At 38.4% G+C, this 18,642-nt stretch overlaps 1 protein-coding gene across 1 annotated transcript; it reads left to right on the top strand.

Annotated features, from left to right (window-relative positions):
- The first annotated feature begins 193 nt into the window (after positions 1 to 193).
- Positions 194 to 18,041, top strand: pgm5 (phosphoglucomutase 5). Its single transcript, XM_057357668.1, has 11 exons — positions 194 to 911; positions 3,270 to 3,432; positions 3,676 to 3,822; positions 3,913 to 4,038; positions 4,122 to 4,312; positions 4,608 to 4,762; positions 9,471 to 9,586; positions 12,869 to 13,004; positions 13,356 to 13,539; positions 15,725 to 15,862; positions 16,762 to 18,041. Exons 1-11 carry the CDS (start codon positions 654 to 656, stop codon positions 16,849 to 16,851), a joined length of 1,704 nt encoding a protein of 567 aa, XP_057213651.1. The 5' UTR covers positions 194 to 653; the 3' UTR covers positions 16,852 to 18,041.
- Positions 18,042 to 18,642: the final 601 nt, after the last annotated feature.

Here is an 18,642-nt window from a genome sequence, read left to right on the forward strand (position 1 = left end):
GTCTACCCTTGGACTATTCTACATATTTAATGCTGTTTAATTCCTTGAGAGATTTGATCACTTTTACGTCAGGTGAGAGTTGCAGTGCACCTTTGCGCTACAAGAGTCAATGCGCCACGGACAGTAGAGGCGTCTGATTACACAGCAGCGCAGCGGCACTTTTCGTTCACCCACATCATATGCTATTTTTGGACAGAGCGTTAGCTGATTATATACAGTTTTGTATCCTCCCTGACTTTGTCACGCTAAATGTGCGGGTGACAGCTTGGTAAACGGGTGTTGGTGGTCGTAACTCAATATCTTGGACTATTTCTTTAACATTTACATCCACTGTTCTATATATTTTGGTCTCTTTACCACGGTCCGTCCCGGTGCGATGAGAAGGCAGCTGTCTCACACTAGTTTTCCAAAGAAGCGTCACTGGACGCGTCTCAATAATCCACTCTTTCACTGAGGCGCACTGCGCTGTGGCGCACCCTTCTCGCTGCTTCTGTTTCGGCAAGTTTGAGAATCCAATGCCCCGTTACTTTTAAAGGTAGGCCTATTTACAACACGTTGTATCGCACCTCGTTCTTTATTCCGACAAGTGTGGACAATTTTTTCAACAATAAGAAGATAATCCTCAAACGCCCACCGGAGGGTTTCAGAAGACCATGGAGACTAATCCAATACCCATTTTGACTATTCAAACTACCCCTTTCGATGACCAAAGACCAGGAACAAACGGGCTACGAAAGAAGACAGCGGTTTTTGAAAATAAAAAGAACTATCTCCAAAACTACATCCAAAGTGTCTTGTCCTCCATCGACTTGAGGGACCGTCAAGGATGCACTATGGTCGTGGGCAACGATGGAAGATACTTCAGCCGAACTGCGACAGAAGTCATCGTACAAATGGCAGCTGCCAACGGGGTAATATGTGTTGTAGTGTATTTTCGTTAATAAACACACTTAATAGATAATCTGATCTATACATTAAATATATCTATTACAAGCATATTTAAAGTAGATGCATTAGGAACTATATCTGAAATGGGTTTATTTAAATACATGGCTACAATTCCTCATGTTTGTTTAGAGATGTTTAGTTTATTCAGATTTAGTAAAACAGTGCTAGATGTATAGTGTAATATTTCCTAATTATGGTGGTAAACGACCTAACAAAGTTAATATATGCATTTTTTGGGCAGGAAATTGTTGCATATTGAGACATGGTTAAAGAAAGAAACTTAAAAAAAAGTATCTTATATGGCTCAGCCAAATACCCTATCTGTTGTGCCATCCCTCCCCTCCACCTTCTTCCTGCATGTTCTCTGCTTCCCTTGTTTTGACCTCTGGGGAAACCCAGGACACATGGGCCACAAGCCAAAATAGTTTTTATCAACTCTTCAACAGCCTTCATAGCATACAGTGTTTTATTGTTCTTTTTAGTTCAGTTTGAGCACATTGTCTTAATTTATGTTTTTAATTCCTCTGGACTTATCATTATTTACAACCACATTATTCATCCCCAGTGTCTTTTCTCCTGCATTGTATACATTTCGTTCTTTCGTACAAACTCAGTAGCTTGATACACAGAGCCTGTGATTTCGACAGCAGTGTGTATCCAAAACCAACACCTTATATGGATAATCTTTGCTGGTGAATACAGTTCACACTCACTGAGACATGCAAGTAAAAACAAAGTAAAAACAATAGGAGTGCAATGCAATGCATCAATGAAGTGCAGTATTTAATTACAGTATGAGTCGAACATAAGCGTAATGATAAAAGTCTGGAGGGATAGTGCACTTGGTCATCCTTTTATATGCTTGAGTGAGAGATGCCAAATAACTCACTATTAATAGAAAGTGCCTGATCTTGTAAAGCTTAATGAGTCACAAAGTTGCTGAGATGTCCAGGCTGCTGATTTGAACTCTACAGGGAGTAGAAACATCGAAACAAGCAGGGCACGTCAATAATCCTAACCATGTTTAATGGGGATCTAATTCATGACAGCGGGAATGTCAAGTCCCCATTAAACATGTAGCGATTGTTTATATCTTCCACAAGGAAAAAGTCTGTTTCATTTGTAAGCTTGTTACTGCCAAAGGAATGAGCTACTAGGTAGTTGTCAATCTGGTATGCAGTGTTAGCTCTGTTTGGCGCCTCTGAAGGTTGCAGATTTAACCCACCTCAGATGCAACAATGTTATGATAACCCCAACAATGCAGGGCAAGGTCTGGAATCTAAGAGTTTTTTGAGTATTTGAAGAATATATTTTATATTAGTAGTGTCACAATATAGTGGTATTGACAATATCCATGAAATTGAAAACCAAGATTATCGATATTGTATTAATACAACATAAATGTTGCAAATGAATTACAATAAGATTTCAATAGATATTGTGATAGTATTGTCATTGTGAATACTTTTGGCCATGGTACCTATCTACTGAAATATTATTTTATTTTAAAATATTTTATTATTTATGTATTTATTTAATTTTATTTATTTATTTTTTCATTCATGTATTCTAGTGTATTCTATTTCACTTCACTTAATTCTATTCTACTCTACTCTACTCTAATTTCTTTTTGTCACGGAATTGGCAGAAAGAACCCAATAGCAGGCAGGCAGTGAAGGGGTTAACAAAAAACTGTATTTATTACAGAAACACAAAAGGACCCACGGGGGGGGGGTAAAACAATAATCACAGGTAAACAGAAACAAAGACTAACTAAACACTAAACTAACCAAACACTACACATGAACTGAACGCAACACTTACTGAAACAAGACAGAACATCATCAACAGGAACACGAGCATATGGCACAGGTAAACACTGGACGAGCACAAGACGAACTGCATACACACTTACAATGACCGAACACAGGACAATGAAACATGAGGGTATTATATAGGGTAAGACAAACGAGGGATAACGACATGGGGCAGGTGTGGGTAATGAAACACTCAGGGAAAGATAACAAGGAAACGAGATGGCGGGAACAGAGACGAGACACTGGAGAGAACGCATATTATTGTCAAAAGAATAATAATATGTTTCTCTCCACACCTAACCAAAGACATTGTCATGACTCTGCTACAGTACCAAGAAAAACATAACTAAATGAAGCAGAGCCATGACACTTTTATTGTTTCATACATTTTTTTTAATTTAATTTTTCATTACTTTCACACCAAATTAAATGAACATTACTGGTTCCAGATCAACAAACAAATTTCAAAATCAAAAAAGAGTTTCACAAATCCATCTGTTTCAGATAGGACGTCTGGTCATTGGACACAACGGGATTCTGTCCACCCCAGCTGTCTCCTGCATCATCAGGAAGATAAAAGCCATAGGTGGGATTGTCCTCACAGCAAGCCACAGTCCAGGAGGCCCAGGAGGAGACTTTGGCATCAAATTCAATGTCGCCAACGGAGGTGAGAACATTGTTGCACAGCAGTTCCCAGCATGCAATCCTTTAGAGGATGATTATGATGACACGGTACTTAAAATATGCAATCGTCATGTCACATCAGCCTTAAAGGGAATGGCCATTCCAAGAGTCACGAGTCATGACCTCTCCGCATAACATCACCTTTGTGGAAGCTGCCTTGCAAATCTATTTACAGAAAACAAAACAGTACAATGTGACAGAACATGAAATTTCTCACTGTTTTCAGGACCTTCTCCTGACACTGTGATGGAGAGGATTCATCAAGTGAGTCGCACGCTAGAGGAATACGCCATCTGTCCTGACCTCCACATCGACCTGTCCCGCCTTGGCCGCCATGACTTTGATTTGGAGAACAAGTTTAAGCCCTTCAGAGGTGCTCAATATAAACATCATTTACTTCTTCCAAAGCGTCACATTTACAGTCTATGTACTAAGTGTAAAACTGTTCTTATTGTGTTTTCAGTTGAAATTGTGGATTCTGTGGAGATTTATCTAAACATGCTGCGTGGGATTTTTGATTTTGGGGCCATCAAAAGTTTGCTAACAGGCCCAGAGCAGCTTAAAATTCGGATAGATGCTATGAATGGAGGTTAGGTCTTTCGGCTTACATCAAAATGTTCTTTTGAGGACTATCACAGTTATCTAAAGGTAGATTCATATCTTCTGTTTCAGTCATGGGGCCCTATGTCAGAAGAATCCTATGTGACGAGCTTGGGGCTCCAGCTAACTCTGCTGTTAACTGTGTCCCTCTGGAGGACTTTGGAGGCCAGCATCCCAACCCTAACCCTGCTTTTGCCGGACCACTGGTGGACTCTATGAAAGGGGGAGAGTTTGGCTTTGGGGCTGCTTTTGATGCAGATGGGGTGCTTATTTCTAATCATATGACAATTATTCATAATTGCTTTAATGGCACGAAAACACACACACAAAACATTATAGTTTTTAATGTGTCTCAGGAGACTATAAGAATCTTATCCAAAGCTGCTAAAATTACTGTGGAACATTGCTTGGATAAGGATCAAAATACCTATATAGAAGGGTTATTCAATTAAACAATGTTCTGCACAAATGAACAACATTTTAGCAGATTCTGACTCATGTTTAGAATCATGTCTGTCATGTTAACCTAAACATTACTGGTCATGTTTGTGTTATCAGGATCGTTATATGATTATGGGTCGAAATGGATTCTTCGTGAGCCCATCAGATTCACTGGCAGTGATGGCTGCAAACCTTTCCTGCATCCCTTACTTCAGTCAGAGAGGGGTACGGGGATTCGCTCGCAGTATGCCAACCAGCATGGCCATTGACAGGTAACACACAAAAAGACTAGTAAAGTGTCTTGTAGGAAAGCAGAAAAAGGCTAGTAAAGTTTTCAGAAATGTGGGAGATTTTAATAGGACTCTCGTGACTTACTGTCTTACCGTGAAGGATTCTCCAGCCCCTCAGAACTGTTTAAAGAACAGCCAGTCAGCTCTTAAAATAATAGATAAGCTGATGATCAAGGAAAAAAATCATCCCTCAGACCTTTTTAGCATCTTGTTGAGTCCATCATTCTCTCCAATTTAAGATACTGAACACTAAAAGCATTAGCCATGGGCCGGACGTTATGGCGCAGAGACTCACTCCCTAAGAATAACAGTGTTAGCTCAACCCTGTGCCAATGCAGAGAGCATTCACCCCACTAAAAATAACTTTCAGGGTTCATCATGCTAAAGACCTGCCTGCTTTGAGACAGGTTCTCGTACTTACTTTCGTTTTGTGAAACTTATGAATAGTGCCACTCAAAAAGTTAGCTGATGTTAGATGATGAATACTTCCTCCTATCCCAGTTGAATATCTATAGACTGAATGAGAGGACATGAAACACTGTTATTAATTCTGGCGGTCGAATGGGAAGTGATGTTATTCAAAGCTGCCCACTCACTGCAGCACCCATATTTGTGTCATTACACACAGATCCATCAATTTTCTCCCGTCAATATATAGTTTTAGTGTGGTGACTCATTATTCAGTTCTTGGAGGTTTTGCAAGGTCAATGTAATGTTGGTGACACTCTGCCAGAGAGAATTAAACTACTGGTGTGACTAAGATAAAGAAACCGAGGTTAAGTGGGGATTTGGCCTGGAGCTGTGCTTTATGATGTACAGTCAAAGCTGAGGATAGATAGTCTCATGTTTTCCATTCTGTAAAATAGTAGATGTTTAGGAACGTCCTGAACAGTTCATGTTCTACAATGTTCTTGTTCATATTGTCCAAGTTTAACTTAGAGCTATTGGCTTTCTGTCTCTTTCTAAATGTTCAAGGGTAATGTGGTCTATACATGGGAGTAATTCCCAATCACAATAGAAAAAAAATAATAATAGAGGCGGAAAGGGAACCGGACTTGTTTAAATAGATTTTGAAAAATGCTTTCCAAGGTCAACACATTCTAGCATTATGGATAAAGTCCTTGAATGATAAATTTTCCCAGAAATGAACATTTTGTCATCGTTTACTCGACCCATGTGTCAGGTCATTTCAATTTTCTTTCTTCCATGAAACAGGAGATGTGGAGGAAAGTGGATAGTGATTTATAACTTTATAAAGACGGTCTACATGACTTATGTGCCACTTGTGGCAATTCGTAAACATTTTACAATGTGTATGAATTTTTATGATATCATTCATACATTTTAGTATGATTGGTGTTCACAGCGGTGACGGTTAGTTTAAAGGAACTGTTCACACAAAAATGAAAATTCTGTCTTCACCATCAAGTTGTTCCAAATCTGTATACATTTCTTTGTTCTGATAAACACAGAGAAAGGTATTTGGAAGAATGCTTATAACCAAACAGTTTTTGGCCACCATTGACTAGTTGTTCTGTTGAACACAAAACAAGATATTTTGAAGAATGTAGGAAAGCAAACAGTTCTGAGGCACTTTTGACTGCCATTATCATTTTTCCTACTATGGTGGTCAATGGTGGCCAAGAACTGTTTGGTTACAAGCATTCTTCAAAATATCTTTCTCTGTGTTCATCAGAAAAAAATATAAGTTTATACAGATTTGGAACAACTCGTGGGTGAGTAAATGATGACATCATTTTTATTTTTGGGTAAACTGTCCCTTTTAGTGTTTAAATTATCATCACTTTCACTGTATGAGAAACAACCATTTCTGTTGTTGTTAGTGATTTAGTTGTGTGTTTCACAGAAAAAAAACAATTCGGGGTTGAACTTCACAAGCGTGAGTCCACTCAATATAGTTTTTTCTGTGTGAAGTGTGAAGGTCTCTGGAGATTTGAGTTGTTGGGGCGAGGCGCCTCTGCTGCTGTAAACCTTTTTAGGCGACGAGCGAGTTCTAGACCGTGCCTGTTTACATTATGAATCTCTCAGAAGTGTGTGTTTGTGAACTGGCAGAGAACTGACTGATCTGTTCAATCCCGCATGCGTAGGTCTGGTGTGTGCGCGCTGAGTTTCGTGTGACTGTGTTTAGGGATGTAAGGATGGAGACTGAGAGGAAACATCTGCCTTGTTTTCTACACGTGGGAGGGGTGTGTGCCAATGTGACCATGCACTGAGGATGAACTGTTCAGAGACATGTTGTTATCATACACAGGACAATTCAGTACAAAAGTCACAAACCATAGCTGTAACCATCACATATTTTCCACCCATCTCAAATAACATGCACCTGTGAGCTGAAATATGATCAATTATGTGGTTGGTTTGATTTACCAAACTTGTACTTTTTTACTTTCGACATGTGTTCTTGAAGTCCATGATTTGTTCAGCCTGTGTCTGAGTGTAAAGCTAGATTTGACTTCATAAAGTCGTCAAGCCCCTAAACTGTTTATGTTTCAATTGTGCAATTTCAAGCTCTGCTGGTATTCAAAGACTCGCTTAAAATATTTTTTTTATATTGATTTGAGGAATTAGAATGGAAACTTAAACCGCCTGTCAACTCAAGCTAACGTGGCTGCCAACCGATAATTGGGTTTCATTGCCAGGTTGTGGTTAGGAACAGCTGCTTCTGGCTTTAAAATCCAGCAAGGCGTGTTATGCGTCTTTTCATGTTCGAAACACACAGATTTCTTCATTTAAATGCAACACAAAATATTTCAGATTCTGAGTTAGGCGTGGTGTTGCTTGTGTTGGCCACTAACATGAGAATAAATCATCAAAACCAGTCAAAGGGGGTCAGAGATTCCAGTTTGCTGTCCATTTGCCAGGTTCTCGTTTCTACTCTACGTCCCTGGAGTGAATAACATTTGTTTTCCCATATTTAGTAATTCCACCCACGAGTAAACAGCTGCATCTCAAGCCTTTCATTCCGCTCTTATTTGTCTCTTCGTCTGATGGGATCTCGGCAACTTATTACCCATGATGCCAAATTGCAGTCTGAAAATAGTTATGTATATGGACAAGCACCCAAGATCAACAAATGGAGGAGGAGGCTTATAGTCACTTTTCTTGTTTTCTACGTGTTTTTCTTTTTTAAGGGCATTTTCGGGCTTTATTAGACAGGATGGTAGAGTAGAGACAGGAAGTGACAAGGGAGGATAGAGAGGAACAGAACCGTAGGACCTCAAGCTTGTATTTGAACTTGATTCACCCCATAACGCTACTGTGTGATAGTAAGTAATAAAGAAGCTTTCCATTGATGTATAGTTTGTCAAGACAGGAAAATATTTGGCTGAGACACAACTATTTAAATATCTGGAATCTGAGGGTGCAAAAATATCAAAATATTGAGAAAATCGCCTTTAAAGTTGTCCATCAGAGGCACCAAGAGCGTGCAGCAGCGAGCGAAGTTTGTAGACGTGTTTCTGGCCATTTTTGTTCGCGATTTTGCTGCATCCACTCACAGAAATTAAGTTTTGATATATTTACGCTAGAAAATTGACAAGATATCTTCATGAAACATGATCTTTACTTAATGTCCTAGTGATTTTGGCATTAGAGAAAAATCGATAATTTTGACCCATAGGCTACAATGTGTTGTTGGCTATTGCTACAAATATAACCCGTGCTACTTACGACTGGTTTTGTGGTCCAGGGTCACATATGATAACCATATAAATCTGTGACTGCTCACGGGAGTCTGACAAGCTAAGGAAGTTAAGCAGGTGTGTAGTACATGCAGAAGAGTAAAGTACTCTTTACTCCTCCAGCCACATGGCTGAATGTCAAAACAAATGTCAGCCAAACGTTCAGCATGGTTTGGTTCTGCTTTTTGCCTTATAAAGTTACTGGGATAAGCACACAAAATGTGTAGTTTGATTAATGTAGGACTAGATGTACTACCGAAAATATGTAGAGAGTTGAATGGTGGTCTCTTTGCACAGAATGCATTAAAGTGATATCGCTTGATCTATCATGTTTAAATGGTGGTTATTTATAGCATTTTAGCCTTTAGACTAGAGATCAACATGGATAGAGTTTACATGGATTTTTGGTTTTGTTTATCCCAAGAGTTTAAGAAATACATCACTTATCATACATCACGAGTTATGTTTCTCGAGTCAAAAATAATAGCATATTTATCACTGCATTAAAGGGATAGTTCACCCAGAAATAAAAAGATCTGTCATCATTTATTCACCTTTATGTCACTTAACCACACGTATATCCCTCTTTTTTTCTGTGGAACACAAAAGAAGCTATTTTAAGAAATGTCCCAGTGGTTTTGTGTCCATATAATGAAAGTCAATGGGGGCCATTTGGTTTCTTCAATATCTTGTCTTGTGTTTCGAAGAAGAAAGAAAGTCATACAGGTTTGGAATGACATGAGGGTGAGTAAATAATAGAAGAACTTTATGTTTGGCTGCACTATCCCTTTAACCTGACTGAGGTAAAAATAAAACGTTTCAGCTCTGCTATGCTAGCTACACGATGTGAGAGATGCTTCGATAAAGAGTTGAAACGGATAGCCGGTGACATACAGCGAGAGATTCTTTCAGATCTTGTAAATCTTGTCCAGATAAACCCTCATTGGGCACGCACTGGAGATCTCACGCTTCCTGTTTGTTTGCAGGGTTGCTAAGGCTATGAAGGTAGCTCTGTATGAAACTCCCACAGGCTGGAGATTTTTTGGCAACTTGATGGACTCCGGGAGATGTTCCTTCTGCGGTGAGGAGAGCTTTGGAACAGGTGGGTGCCATCAAAGCCCTAGCACTTCTTTAAGAGGATATTAATGTGTTTTTCTGTTTTTTTTTAAGTGTGATGGAGCATGTGTTGATGCAGATGTGTTTAAAATGTTGTCGCAACCATGACTTTGGAAGCACATTATGCATGTAAGATGGTAATAAAATAGAATGACTGGAATGACAAGCCTCTTTGGTCACACTAAGTCAAAAATATTGTTCACATTTGTTATTCATTAAATCTAAATGTAAAAAATTTTGAGTATGTTTGATGAGGGATTGCCTAAATGTGTTTTCTGGGCCCTTTGCCGCCTAGAAGCCACATTGCGTGACTGTACAAAGTATATTGAATATGAATACAATAACTGCTGTCACTAGAAAATATTACAGTTATCATATATGTGAGAACGATTTCGGCTGGTGAAAACAAGTGAGAAAAACATGTTTTGAGGTAGCTTTTACTAATTTGACCGCAGTGCCAAGAGTGCTTAGCTGAAGAGACACCCATATGTAAAGGTGAGACCCTCTGTGTTATTGAGTGGTTGTGTTTTGGTTGGCAGCTGAATGTGGAATAAGCAACTGGCACTGAATCATGTTGCTGGGCAGACAGACGCTTGGCTCTCTGGGCGTCAGAGTCGATCTGTAAACCCCTGGAGTTTTACATTGTCACCAAGACCTTGAGGGAGACACAGCATTATCTATACCAGTGGTTCACAAACTGGGGGCCGTGGCCCCCTGGGGGACCCCAAGATGGATCCAGGGGGCCACAGATTTTGTGGCATTTTATGAAATATAGAAATTTATCATAGATTTTATGCAATCAAACATCAGAAAAATGACACCACCAACCAAAAGAATTGAGGTTCCAGCATTGTATAACTGAATGTTTTTGGTTTAATTAAAATTCTAAGTTTAAGATTATACGTATTTATATGGGGGGCCGCAAAGCGATGCACTTAACACAAAGGGGGCCTTACTACGAAAAAGTTTGAGAACCACTGATCTATACTGTAGGTGTCAAAAGAGCAGCTCAGTCATTATTCACCGTGTTTATCATTCGCAGCAGGATTACAGGGTTGTCATAGGTCCCCTGGCTGCAGGCATTTTTTTCTCTTCCTTCCTGCTGTAAACTGAAATTTTATATAGGGTTCAAGGGTACAGGACTAAACAGACTTTTGTAGCTTGATAAATCATGCTGGAGTAGACACATGCATACACTCATTATATGTTATTTATTAAAGAAATAGTTTACCTGAAAAGTCCATAATTTTATGACAACCCCATGCCACCCTGTTTGTATATGAATTCTTTCTTTAGCTGAACACAAAGATTTTTTTTTACTAAGAAACATTATTTTATATACTGTACATACAGACATGGCAGCATGTCTCAATCTCAATGTACACTGTAAAACTTTGCTGTAGTTTTTGCAGCAGGTTTGCCAGTAATTTACTGTAGATTTAATTACTACTTAATATACTTTCCAATTAGTACTGTTTTCAATGAGTTTAATCAAAATGAAAACACTTTGACTTGAGATTTAAAATGAGCAAGAAGAGACTGGCATTAGCACAGCAACCCTGAAAAAATGACATTCTTCCTTAGCATTCTTCTCTTGTTTTCTGTAAAAATGTTTAAAACTTCTTAAATTACGATACATTTACATAACAAGAAAAGTGACCGAAGATATAAAGTCTTGTTTTATGAAAGAAAAATATTTAAACTAGGTAAGTTTATGCTTAAATCTACAGTAAATTACTGGCAAACCTGCTGCGAAATTACAGCAAAGTTTTACAGTGTATTTATAAAGCACAATTAAAAACATTCACAGATTGACCAATGTGCTACAGTGTTATAAGTACAAATAAAATAGCAACAACTACATACAACAAGAAACATCACGTCATAAGATGTAGCAAAAAGATACGTTTTTAACTTTTCTTTAAAAGTTTGTGCAATTCTAATGTGGATAGGTAAACTGTTCCAGAGTTTAGGTGCGGCTACCGCAAAAGCGCGGTCACCCCTGGATTTTAGTTTGGATTTTGGAATAGTTAACAGTCGTCCTTTAAACATCATTGGTTCTTATTTTGTGATAAAAATATCAACAACTAGTCCCAAACACTCAAAAACCAATGAGATTTTACATGCTTTTATGGGGTTCAATAAAATTATTTAGGTACATTTTTCACTTGGATTACTGTAACGATGGATGGATGTGCTTTTTGGAACCTCAACAAGTTGAAATAATGAACATAAATGGACAGATTTTATTAAAAAGTCCTCATTTGTGTTTGACTGAATGAGGAAGTCATATACATCTGAGATTAAGGTGAATAAATCACGAGTGAATTTTTTCTTTTGTGGTGAACTATTCCGTTAAGGAAGGTCTGAAACAGTTTAATCATATACATTTGGTTTGGTAATTTTATAAAATAATAATCTTGTTTATAACATAAATACTTTTGTGTCATGGTGTCTGGAGATGTATCTGAGCACTATCGGGTGTTTACTACGTAGTGAATGAATGAACGAGACACAGCATGTATACATCTGCCTCTGGAGCTCAATGTTCTCTATGCATTTAGTGAGTCTAAAATACAAAGTGAGAGATCATGATAGACCTAATCAGAGACAAAAAGTACAACTGAGAAGTTGGTGTACGACAAAGTCTCTTGGCATGTTGCAGATGCTTACATCATTACCATAGCAACCAATGCAGATACACCAGATATTAACTACATTATCTGAGCGAGCAAATTAGATTTCATTACTGCATGACAGCACAGACCATCAGTTTTAAAGAATGGATCTGAACACCAAATCAGATTTGTGAGCCAAAGTGCTGTCACTTCTTTTTGTAGAAAACCTTGTTCAGATTTATTGATTTAAGCGGTCAGGGCTAATTGTGCAACAGTATAATGCTGACTTGGAACAGACTTTGGCTGATGCTTTGATATGTGGTAGGCCTGAATGGGTTTTATAATTGTACCATAAGTCACACACACACAGTTCAGCATTTGGATCTGTTTCTCTGTCTCCACTGACATATGATTAGATCAAATAAATCAATTTAAAGAACAAAGAAGATTCGCTCATAGTTGTTATGCAGGATGAGGATTTCATTTTATTATCATCATATCATCGTGTGAGACTCAAATATTAATCCTGAGGGACTTGAAATGATCTGAGCTTTTAATGTTTGTGTGTTTAATATTTTGATTCCCACAGATAAAGATGGGAATAGCAAGTGGTGAGTCTCTGTATCATTCTTGATTTCTCGTTCCTTTAGGTTCAGACCATATTCGGGATAAAGATGGCCTTTGGTCGGTTCTGGTGTGGTTGTCCATCATGGCTGTGCGTAAGCAGGGGGTGGAGGAGATAGTAAGAGATCACTGGGCCAAAATGGGACGCAACTACTTCTGCAGGTGAGCTTGAAACTTAAATACAGCATGTTCTCAGAGGAGCCATTAGAGACCGCCATTGAACTCCTTTCTTTATTTCTTAGCAACATCTACATTTCTTCTGATTTTTCTATAACTTTTTTCCAAGAGTAGGCAGCAACCCTTTAATGTGTGCTTGGATTGTTTTGCTTTTCCCATACATGTTTTCCCCATTTGCCTTATTTAGCTTTACTTGTAGGCCTCGTGTGAATTTCAGAATCCTGGGAGCTCTCCAAACTGTCAGGAAAACTTGTATGTAGGTAATATAGAGTTATTTTTACACTCTTTCTTTTATTTTGATGTGCGGTTTTGTGTTTATTTGTTTGTACCGGACAGATTTGACTATGAAGGGGTGGATGGCAGGATGGCGTATTACCTCATGAGAGATCTGGAGGCTGTTATCACAGATAAAACCTTCACCACTCAGAAATTTGCTGTAGGCAGTAATGTCTACATTGTGGAGAAGGCTGATAATTTCGAGTATATTGACCCTGTGGATGGAAGTGTATCCAGAAAACAGGTTAGTTTAAAATGTTTTGTAGTTTAATGCACTTCATCATTTCCTTCTGGATTTGGGCCCCTCTCATCACAGAGCCGACCTCCCATCCTGCTTGCTCGGTACACTGTTATAATGGGAACGTAAGCATGAGCGATGACCCCCTAAGAAACTGAACATACTGTACATACTACAAATACTTAGCAGGCTTGAAAGAATCTACTATTGATGAGATTCAATACAACCGTGATTGAAACTGACTCAACAACAGAAAATGATTGTTTTTAACATGTGTGCACAATTATTTTTAACTGAATCATTGTAAATGGTTGAGTTTTTGAGACAAGATCAAATGTTCGCATTGGTCCCATAGTGAGCATCGTTCATGTGAGTTAATAGGGAAATGGCTGAGATTGAGCAGTTTAGTCCCTCGTTTAAAGCTCTGCCAAAGGTTTGTTCAGCATTTAGGGTTTATGTTCTTCAATTATAAGTGATTCAGCGTGGCACGCTCCCTGTTGCACATACGGACCACCCAGCGAAGACGGGTCTGAGTGGGATGCCATGTTTGGGCATCAAAATTCACACTTAGCAGCTTATGTGTGTATAGTGTGCATGATGTGGTTGAAATGAACAATATACCAATGTCTGGGCTCTGTTCAACTGCAGCATTCAGCTGCAGCTCTCACTCCTTTGGAGGACGTGAAGATGTCCGTTAGGTTGATAGTAATGATAGTAATGAGAGCTGAAGGAGAAGAACGTTTCAATAGATAAGCCTGGATTTACTGTGCCAAGATGGAGAGCATTTCAGTGTTCTGACACACACACACACACACACACAATGAGAAAGATGAAAGATGAGTTTGTCTGTCTGTATCTCGATTTACTGTGTCTGTCTGTCTGTCTGTATCTTTATCTAATGTATCTGTCTGTCTCTCTCTCTATCTATCTACTGTATTCACTGTGTCGGTCTGTCTGTCTATCTGTCTGCTTGTCTATCTATCTGTCTAGCTGTCTCACTTGCTACAGTAGGCCATTCTAAACAGATAAATGAATAAATAGATGGATGGAGTTGGGACAAGACTTTTCTCTTTCTGAACAATAGAATAGAAGAATGTTATGGAAACCTGTCCGAAAAAAATGTTTTTTGCTAATCTCACAGAAATTGCACACATCACCTGCACTTGATCTCTGTGTCATATAGTCTCCGACAAAGTTGAAACCCCTAAACATCTAATCCACTTCTCTTTTCTTTTATATCCCTGTATATCTCTGTAATAAGGAAATGGTCTTCATTGTCACAGATTCAATTCTCTCTCAAAGACAAACACATCTAATCTCACCTCACCATTTCGTGTGATGTACCACAGTGACATCAGGTCAGTGCCCTCCATCGGGTCAGACTCTGAGCCGTCATCCGCTGACCGCGCCGGCACAGTCATGCCGCCAGAGTCTCCACAGCTGAGTGTGTATTATTACAACAAACATTCCACACAGCGCAGGATTGTGTCAGCTGTCCTGGTCCACCTTTCTGCATGGCTGTAGGAGCCAATGGAGGGACACTCAGCTGTCGGAGTTGATGACACACGCATGCACACATACTCTATGGTGCTCAGAGGGGTTGAGACTGTAATAGCAGAATAATCCAGAAGGGAACTTTGTTGTACAAAGCCACTTTTGCCTCTTTTCCTACAGGGGCGGGGCTAGGGGGATGGGGCCCCAGCTAAAATCTAATTGGCTCCTGAAGTTCCCTGTCCTGCCACTAGCATTATTCTTGTGTATGTTGTTGGTAAGAAATGTATTCACTATGCACAGCAATGTTGAAATTGTTGTTAATGGAGAAAGAGGAGTTTTGCATTCATTTGGATGATATTGGATTTTTCAGAGGTGGCAAACTAGACCACACTACCCAGCCAAACTCTGACTCCTTGCATTATTTTCACTTGATTGCTGAATACTTTTTGGAGTTGAGTTGAGTTATGACATGCATTTGTGTGTTGTCCTTAACTGAACACAAGACGTGTTGTTTTCACACAACCGTTTTAGAGTGTAATGGGTTTAAGATGAAACCAAATCAACAGGCTGATAAAACACATATCCAATTGCATTGTACCCTACGTTGCTGTGAATAACTGCTACATGCCAAATTAGAAATGATTTGTTAGAAGCGTTAGACATGAAAGTAACTGTTATGACTGCTCTTACCCTGCAGGGCCTAAGGATCATATTCACAGACTCCTCCCGAATCATCTTCAGACTGAGTGGATCTGGATCTGGAGGCGGGGCCACCATCCGCATCTATGCTGAGAGCTACGAGAGAGATCCAGAGAGACACAACAGAGAGACTCAGGTAAATATTCCTCTGTTCTTCTCTCTCAGAACAAATACAAGGATCGGTAGGTTAAAATTATAAAAATATTTGATGTGCTTTTCTAACAATAACACAGTGACCGGGTGTAGTAATAGGTAGCGTTGTTATCGCTGTTGGGTGGAAACCTTGTATCTCCAAAACTGCTACTTTTAAGCACATGAAAGAAACCCTGTATTTTTTAATTAAAGCAACACTATAGAACGTTTGCTCACGGTTCCCCCATGTGGTTGAAAAGCGCAATTGTCAGTTACAAGTGTTGTATATAATGTTGCTGTATAAGCTTCCCCATGGGTAGCGCAATACACGTGAATTTGTTTACTAAGCTGATGGAGCGGGCAAATGCAGAAACGTTGTTTGGAAACCATGTTGCACTCCTCTGCAGGCAGGGGATGAGCGGGGCTGTGTGTGTAGCTGCTATGAGGCTGCTCAAGTAGCAGCAGCAGTGAAATACGTCTGGTTAAGAGTTGTTCTACCACTGAAATAATTTTAGAGACATTATTTTAAGGTAAAAAATTACAAATTGTTGCTTTAATACTTTTCATCGGTTAAATACTGTATATGCAAAACCCACAGATAAACATAAAAGGTAGTACCAATAGTAATGATTTATGAAAAAACATCACAAAATGGAGACAAGGTTTCTGCCGAACAACAACGATGTGATTTACAAGAAATATGTCTTCTTAGTAATAGTTTGTCTATTTAATGATAGCAGGTATAGTATGTGGATTATGAAATTTGAGAGATTTAGTAATCACTATTACATCATAATTCTGTCAGTTTTTGCCGCTGGTCATTTTAAGTATTGAGTTTGTTGAGTTTGTGGGTTTTGGAGGTTTCAGTGTGAATTTCTCATTTTATTCCTTGAATGATTTTAGGTTGTGCTAGGCTCACTTATTGCCATTGCCCTAAAGATCTCGAACGTCCACGAACGCACTGGACGCAGAGGCCCCAACGTCATCACCTGAGACCAATCCTGCACTGTACACCAGGGGCCAAGACAGGAGCCGTGCGATAGCCTTCTTCTCAAGATTTAATCTTCACACTTTCCTCACACTTCATCTGATCCTTTTTTCCATTTGCCTTTTCTGTTACTTCAACACCACAAAGAATGTGCCTGCTTTTTGTTCTGCTGTTTCACCATAATTCCTCCCTTTTTATTTTTTCCATTTTGTCTTTACAAGGGCCCCTGTAAGGTTTTTACTTCTTTGCACATATTTACACTCATGTAAACCACTACAAAAACCCAAAAGGGAGCAAAAGTGTTTTCTTCATGCGGTTCTTTACCTTGTTCAATACTTGGATGACAGTGGGTTAGAAACACAACATTATGTCGATCACTTGGGATTTAATACTTAATATTGATTTAAATTAGCTTGGTCTAAATCCAAAACATTATGAATTCAAGTGTGCTTTTGTTTACAATGAAGAAAGTATTAAATATAATGAATAAAAAAATAAGGGAGCAATGTTGTTCACTATTTACTTATTTTCCTGTGGAATTAATTTTAGAAATGTAATAATAATACAACCCAGCAGTGAACCACACCACTAAAATTTTCAAGATAAAGTGAATGTTCCTTTTACAGTTTTACATCCTCAATTTGAATCTGGTAACACTGGTTTTGATTTGCAAACTTGTTCCACTTGGATTGTTCTGTGTGAAATGAACCATTTTCACTTTTGGGTCCTATCTGCCATGTAGTTAAACATATCATAATGCTCGCCTTGTATATGTGAAAATTACTTTGTCCAGCTCAAAGTTTTATTTCAAAATGGAAACATTGTGCCACTATGACAATTACACTAATATAGGTTACATGCATTCCATTATGTGATGAGTTTCAAGTATATTATTATTGTAATTATTCTTACTTGACACTGCTAGCATTTAAAATACATGTTTTTGAGCTGAGACATTAGTGTAAGGTATTGCATGTAGAGTTTAAGAGTGCATTTTACATAACAATTTACTTTAATTAAAGATCCTAAAAAGGCAAGGATAAATTATATGGGGACTCAAAAGTGAAAAAAGAATGGAATTCACTGCTACTTTGATATAAGAGGGTATTAAAGTAAATAAATGACCACGGCCTTAGCTGTAATTATTTTGTATCCTAAATCTGACATAAATAAACTTTATCTTTTGTGTGTCCTGGCTTTGTTGTCATATACAATCAATGGCCAATGAATATTTTGCTGCCTGTCTATCAGTATCAATTATGACATGAAGATATAGCATTTTTATATTAACTAGATTTTACAATCTAAGTATGCTGGTATATATTATGTTAAATCTCCACAGCCATAAATGTATCTCATTCCAAACATAAACTTATTCCTAAAATGACACATAATTAAAGCAAAGAAATTTGGGGAATTGCATTGGTTGTTTTTACACAAGATTCTCTTGCCTGCAGGCCACTTTAAACATGAATCACAACTAGCTCTCATATTCTATTCTATTTTCCGTCAAAATGTAGCTCAATCTAGTAACGCAAGATGGAGACAAATTCACTTGACAACAGTTGACATGTCTGTCACGGGGGGAAATACAAAAAAATGGTAAATAATAAATTCAGTTGTTTCAAAATTGTATTCAGAGACAAGGGGTTACAAAGTTACAACGAGATCAAGTTTTAACTGGAGTATATATTTTTGTATATACTACTAGTAGTACTAGTAGCAGTGGACTAACAGCTGCTGTTCCACCTACTAACGCTAGATGGATACACGTGCATATAGCAAACACTCTGAAG

This window comes from Triplophysa rosa, linkage group LG17 (genome assembly GCF_024868665.1).
Source record: "Triplophysa rosa linkage group LG17, Trosa_1v2, whole genome shotgun sequence".
In the NCBI taxonomy this organism is placed as follows: Eukaryota; Metazoa; Chordata; class Actinopteri; order Cypriniformes; family Nemacheilidae; genus Triplophysa; species Triplophysa rosa.

Coding starts and splice junctions, on each gene's coding strand:
- pgm5 (XM_057357668.1), top strand. CDS start 654: ATGGAGACTAATCCAATACCCATTTTGACTATTCAAACTACCCCTTTC. Junction 3,433..3,675: donor ATTCAATGTCGCCAACGGAG/GTGAGAACATTG, acceptor CACTGTTTTCAG/GACCTTCTCCTGACACTGTG. Junction 4,313..4,607: donor CTGCTTTTGATGCAGATGGG/GTGCTTATTTCT, acceptor TTGTGTTATCAG/GATCGTTATATGATTATGGG.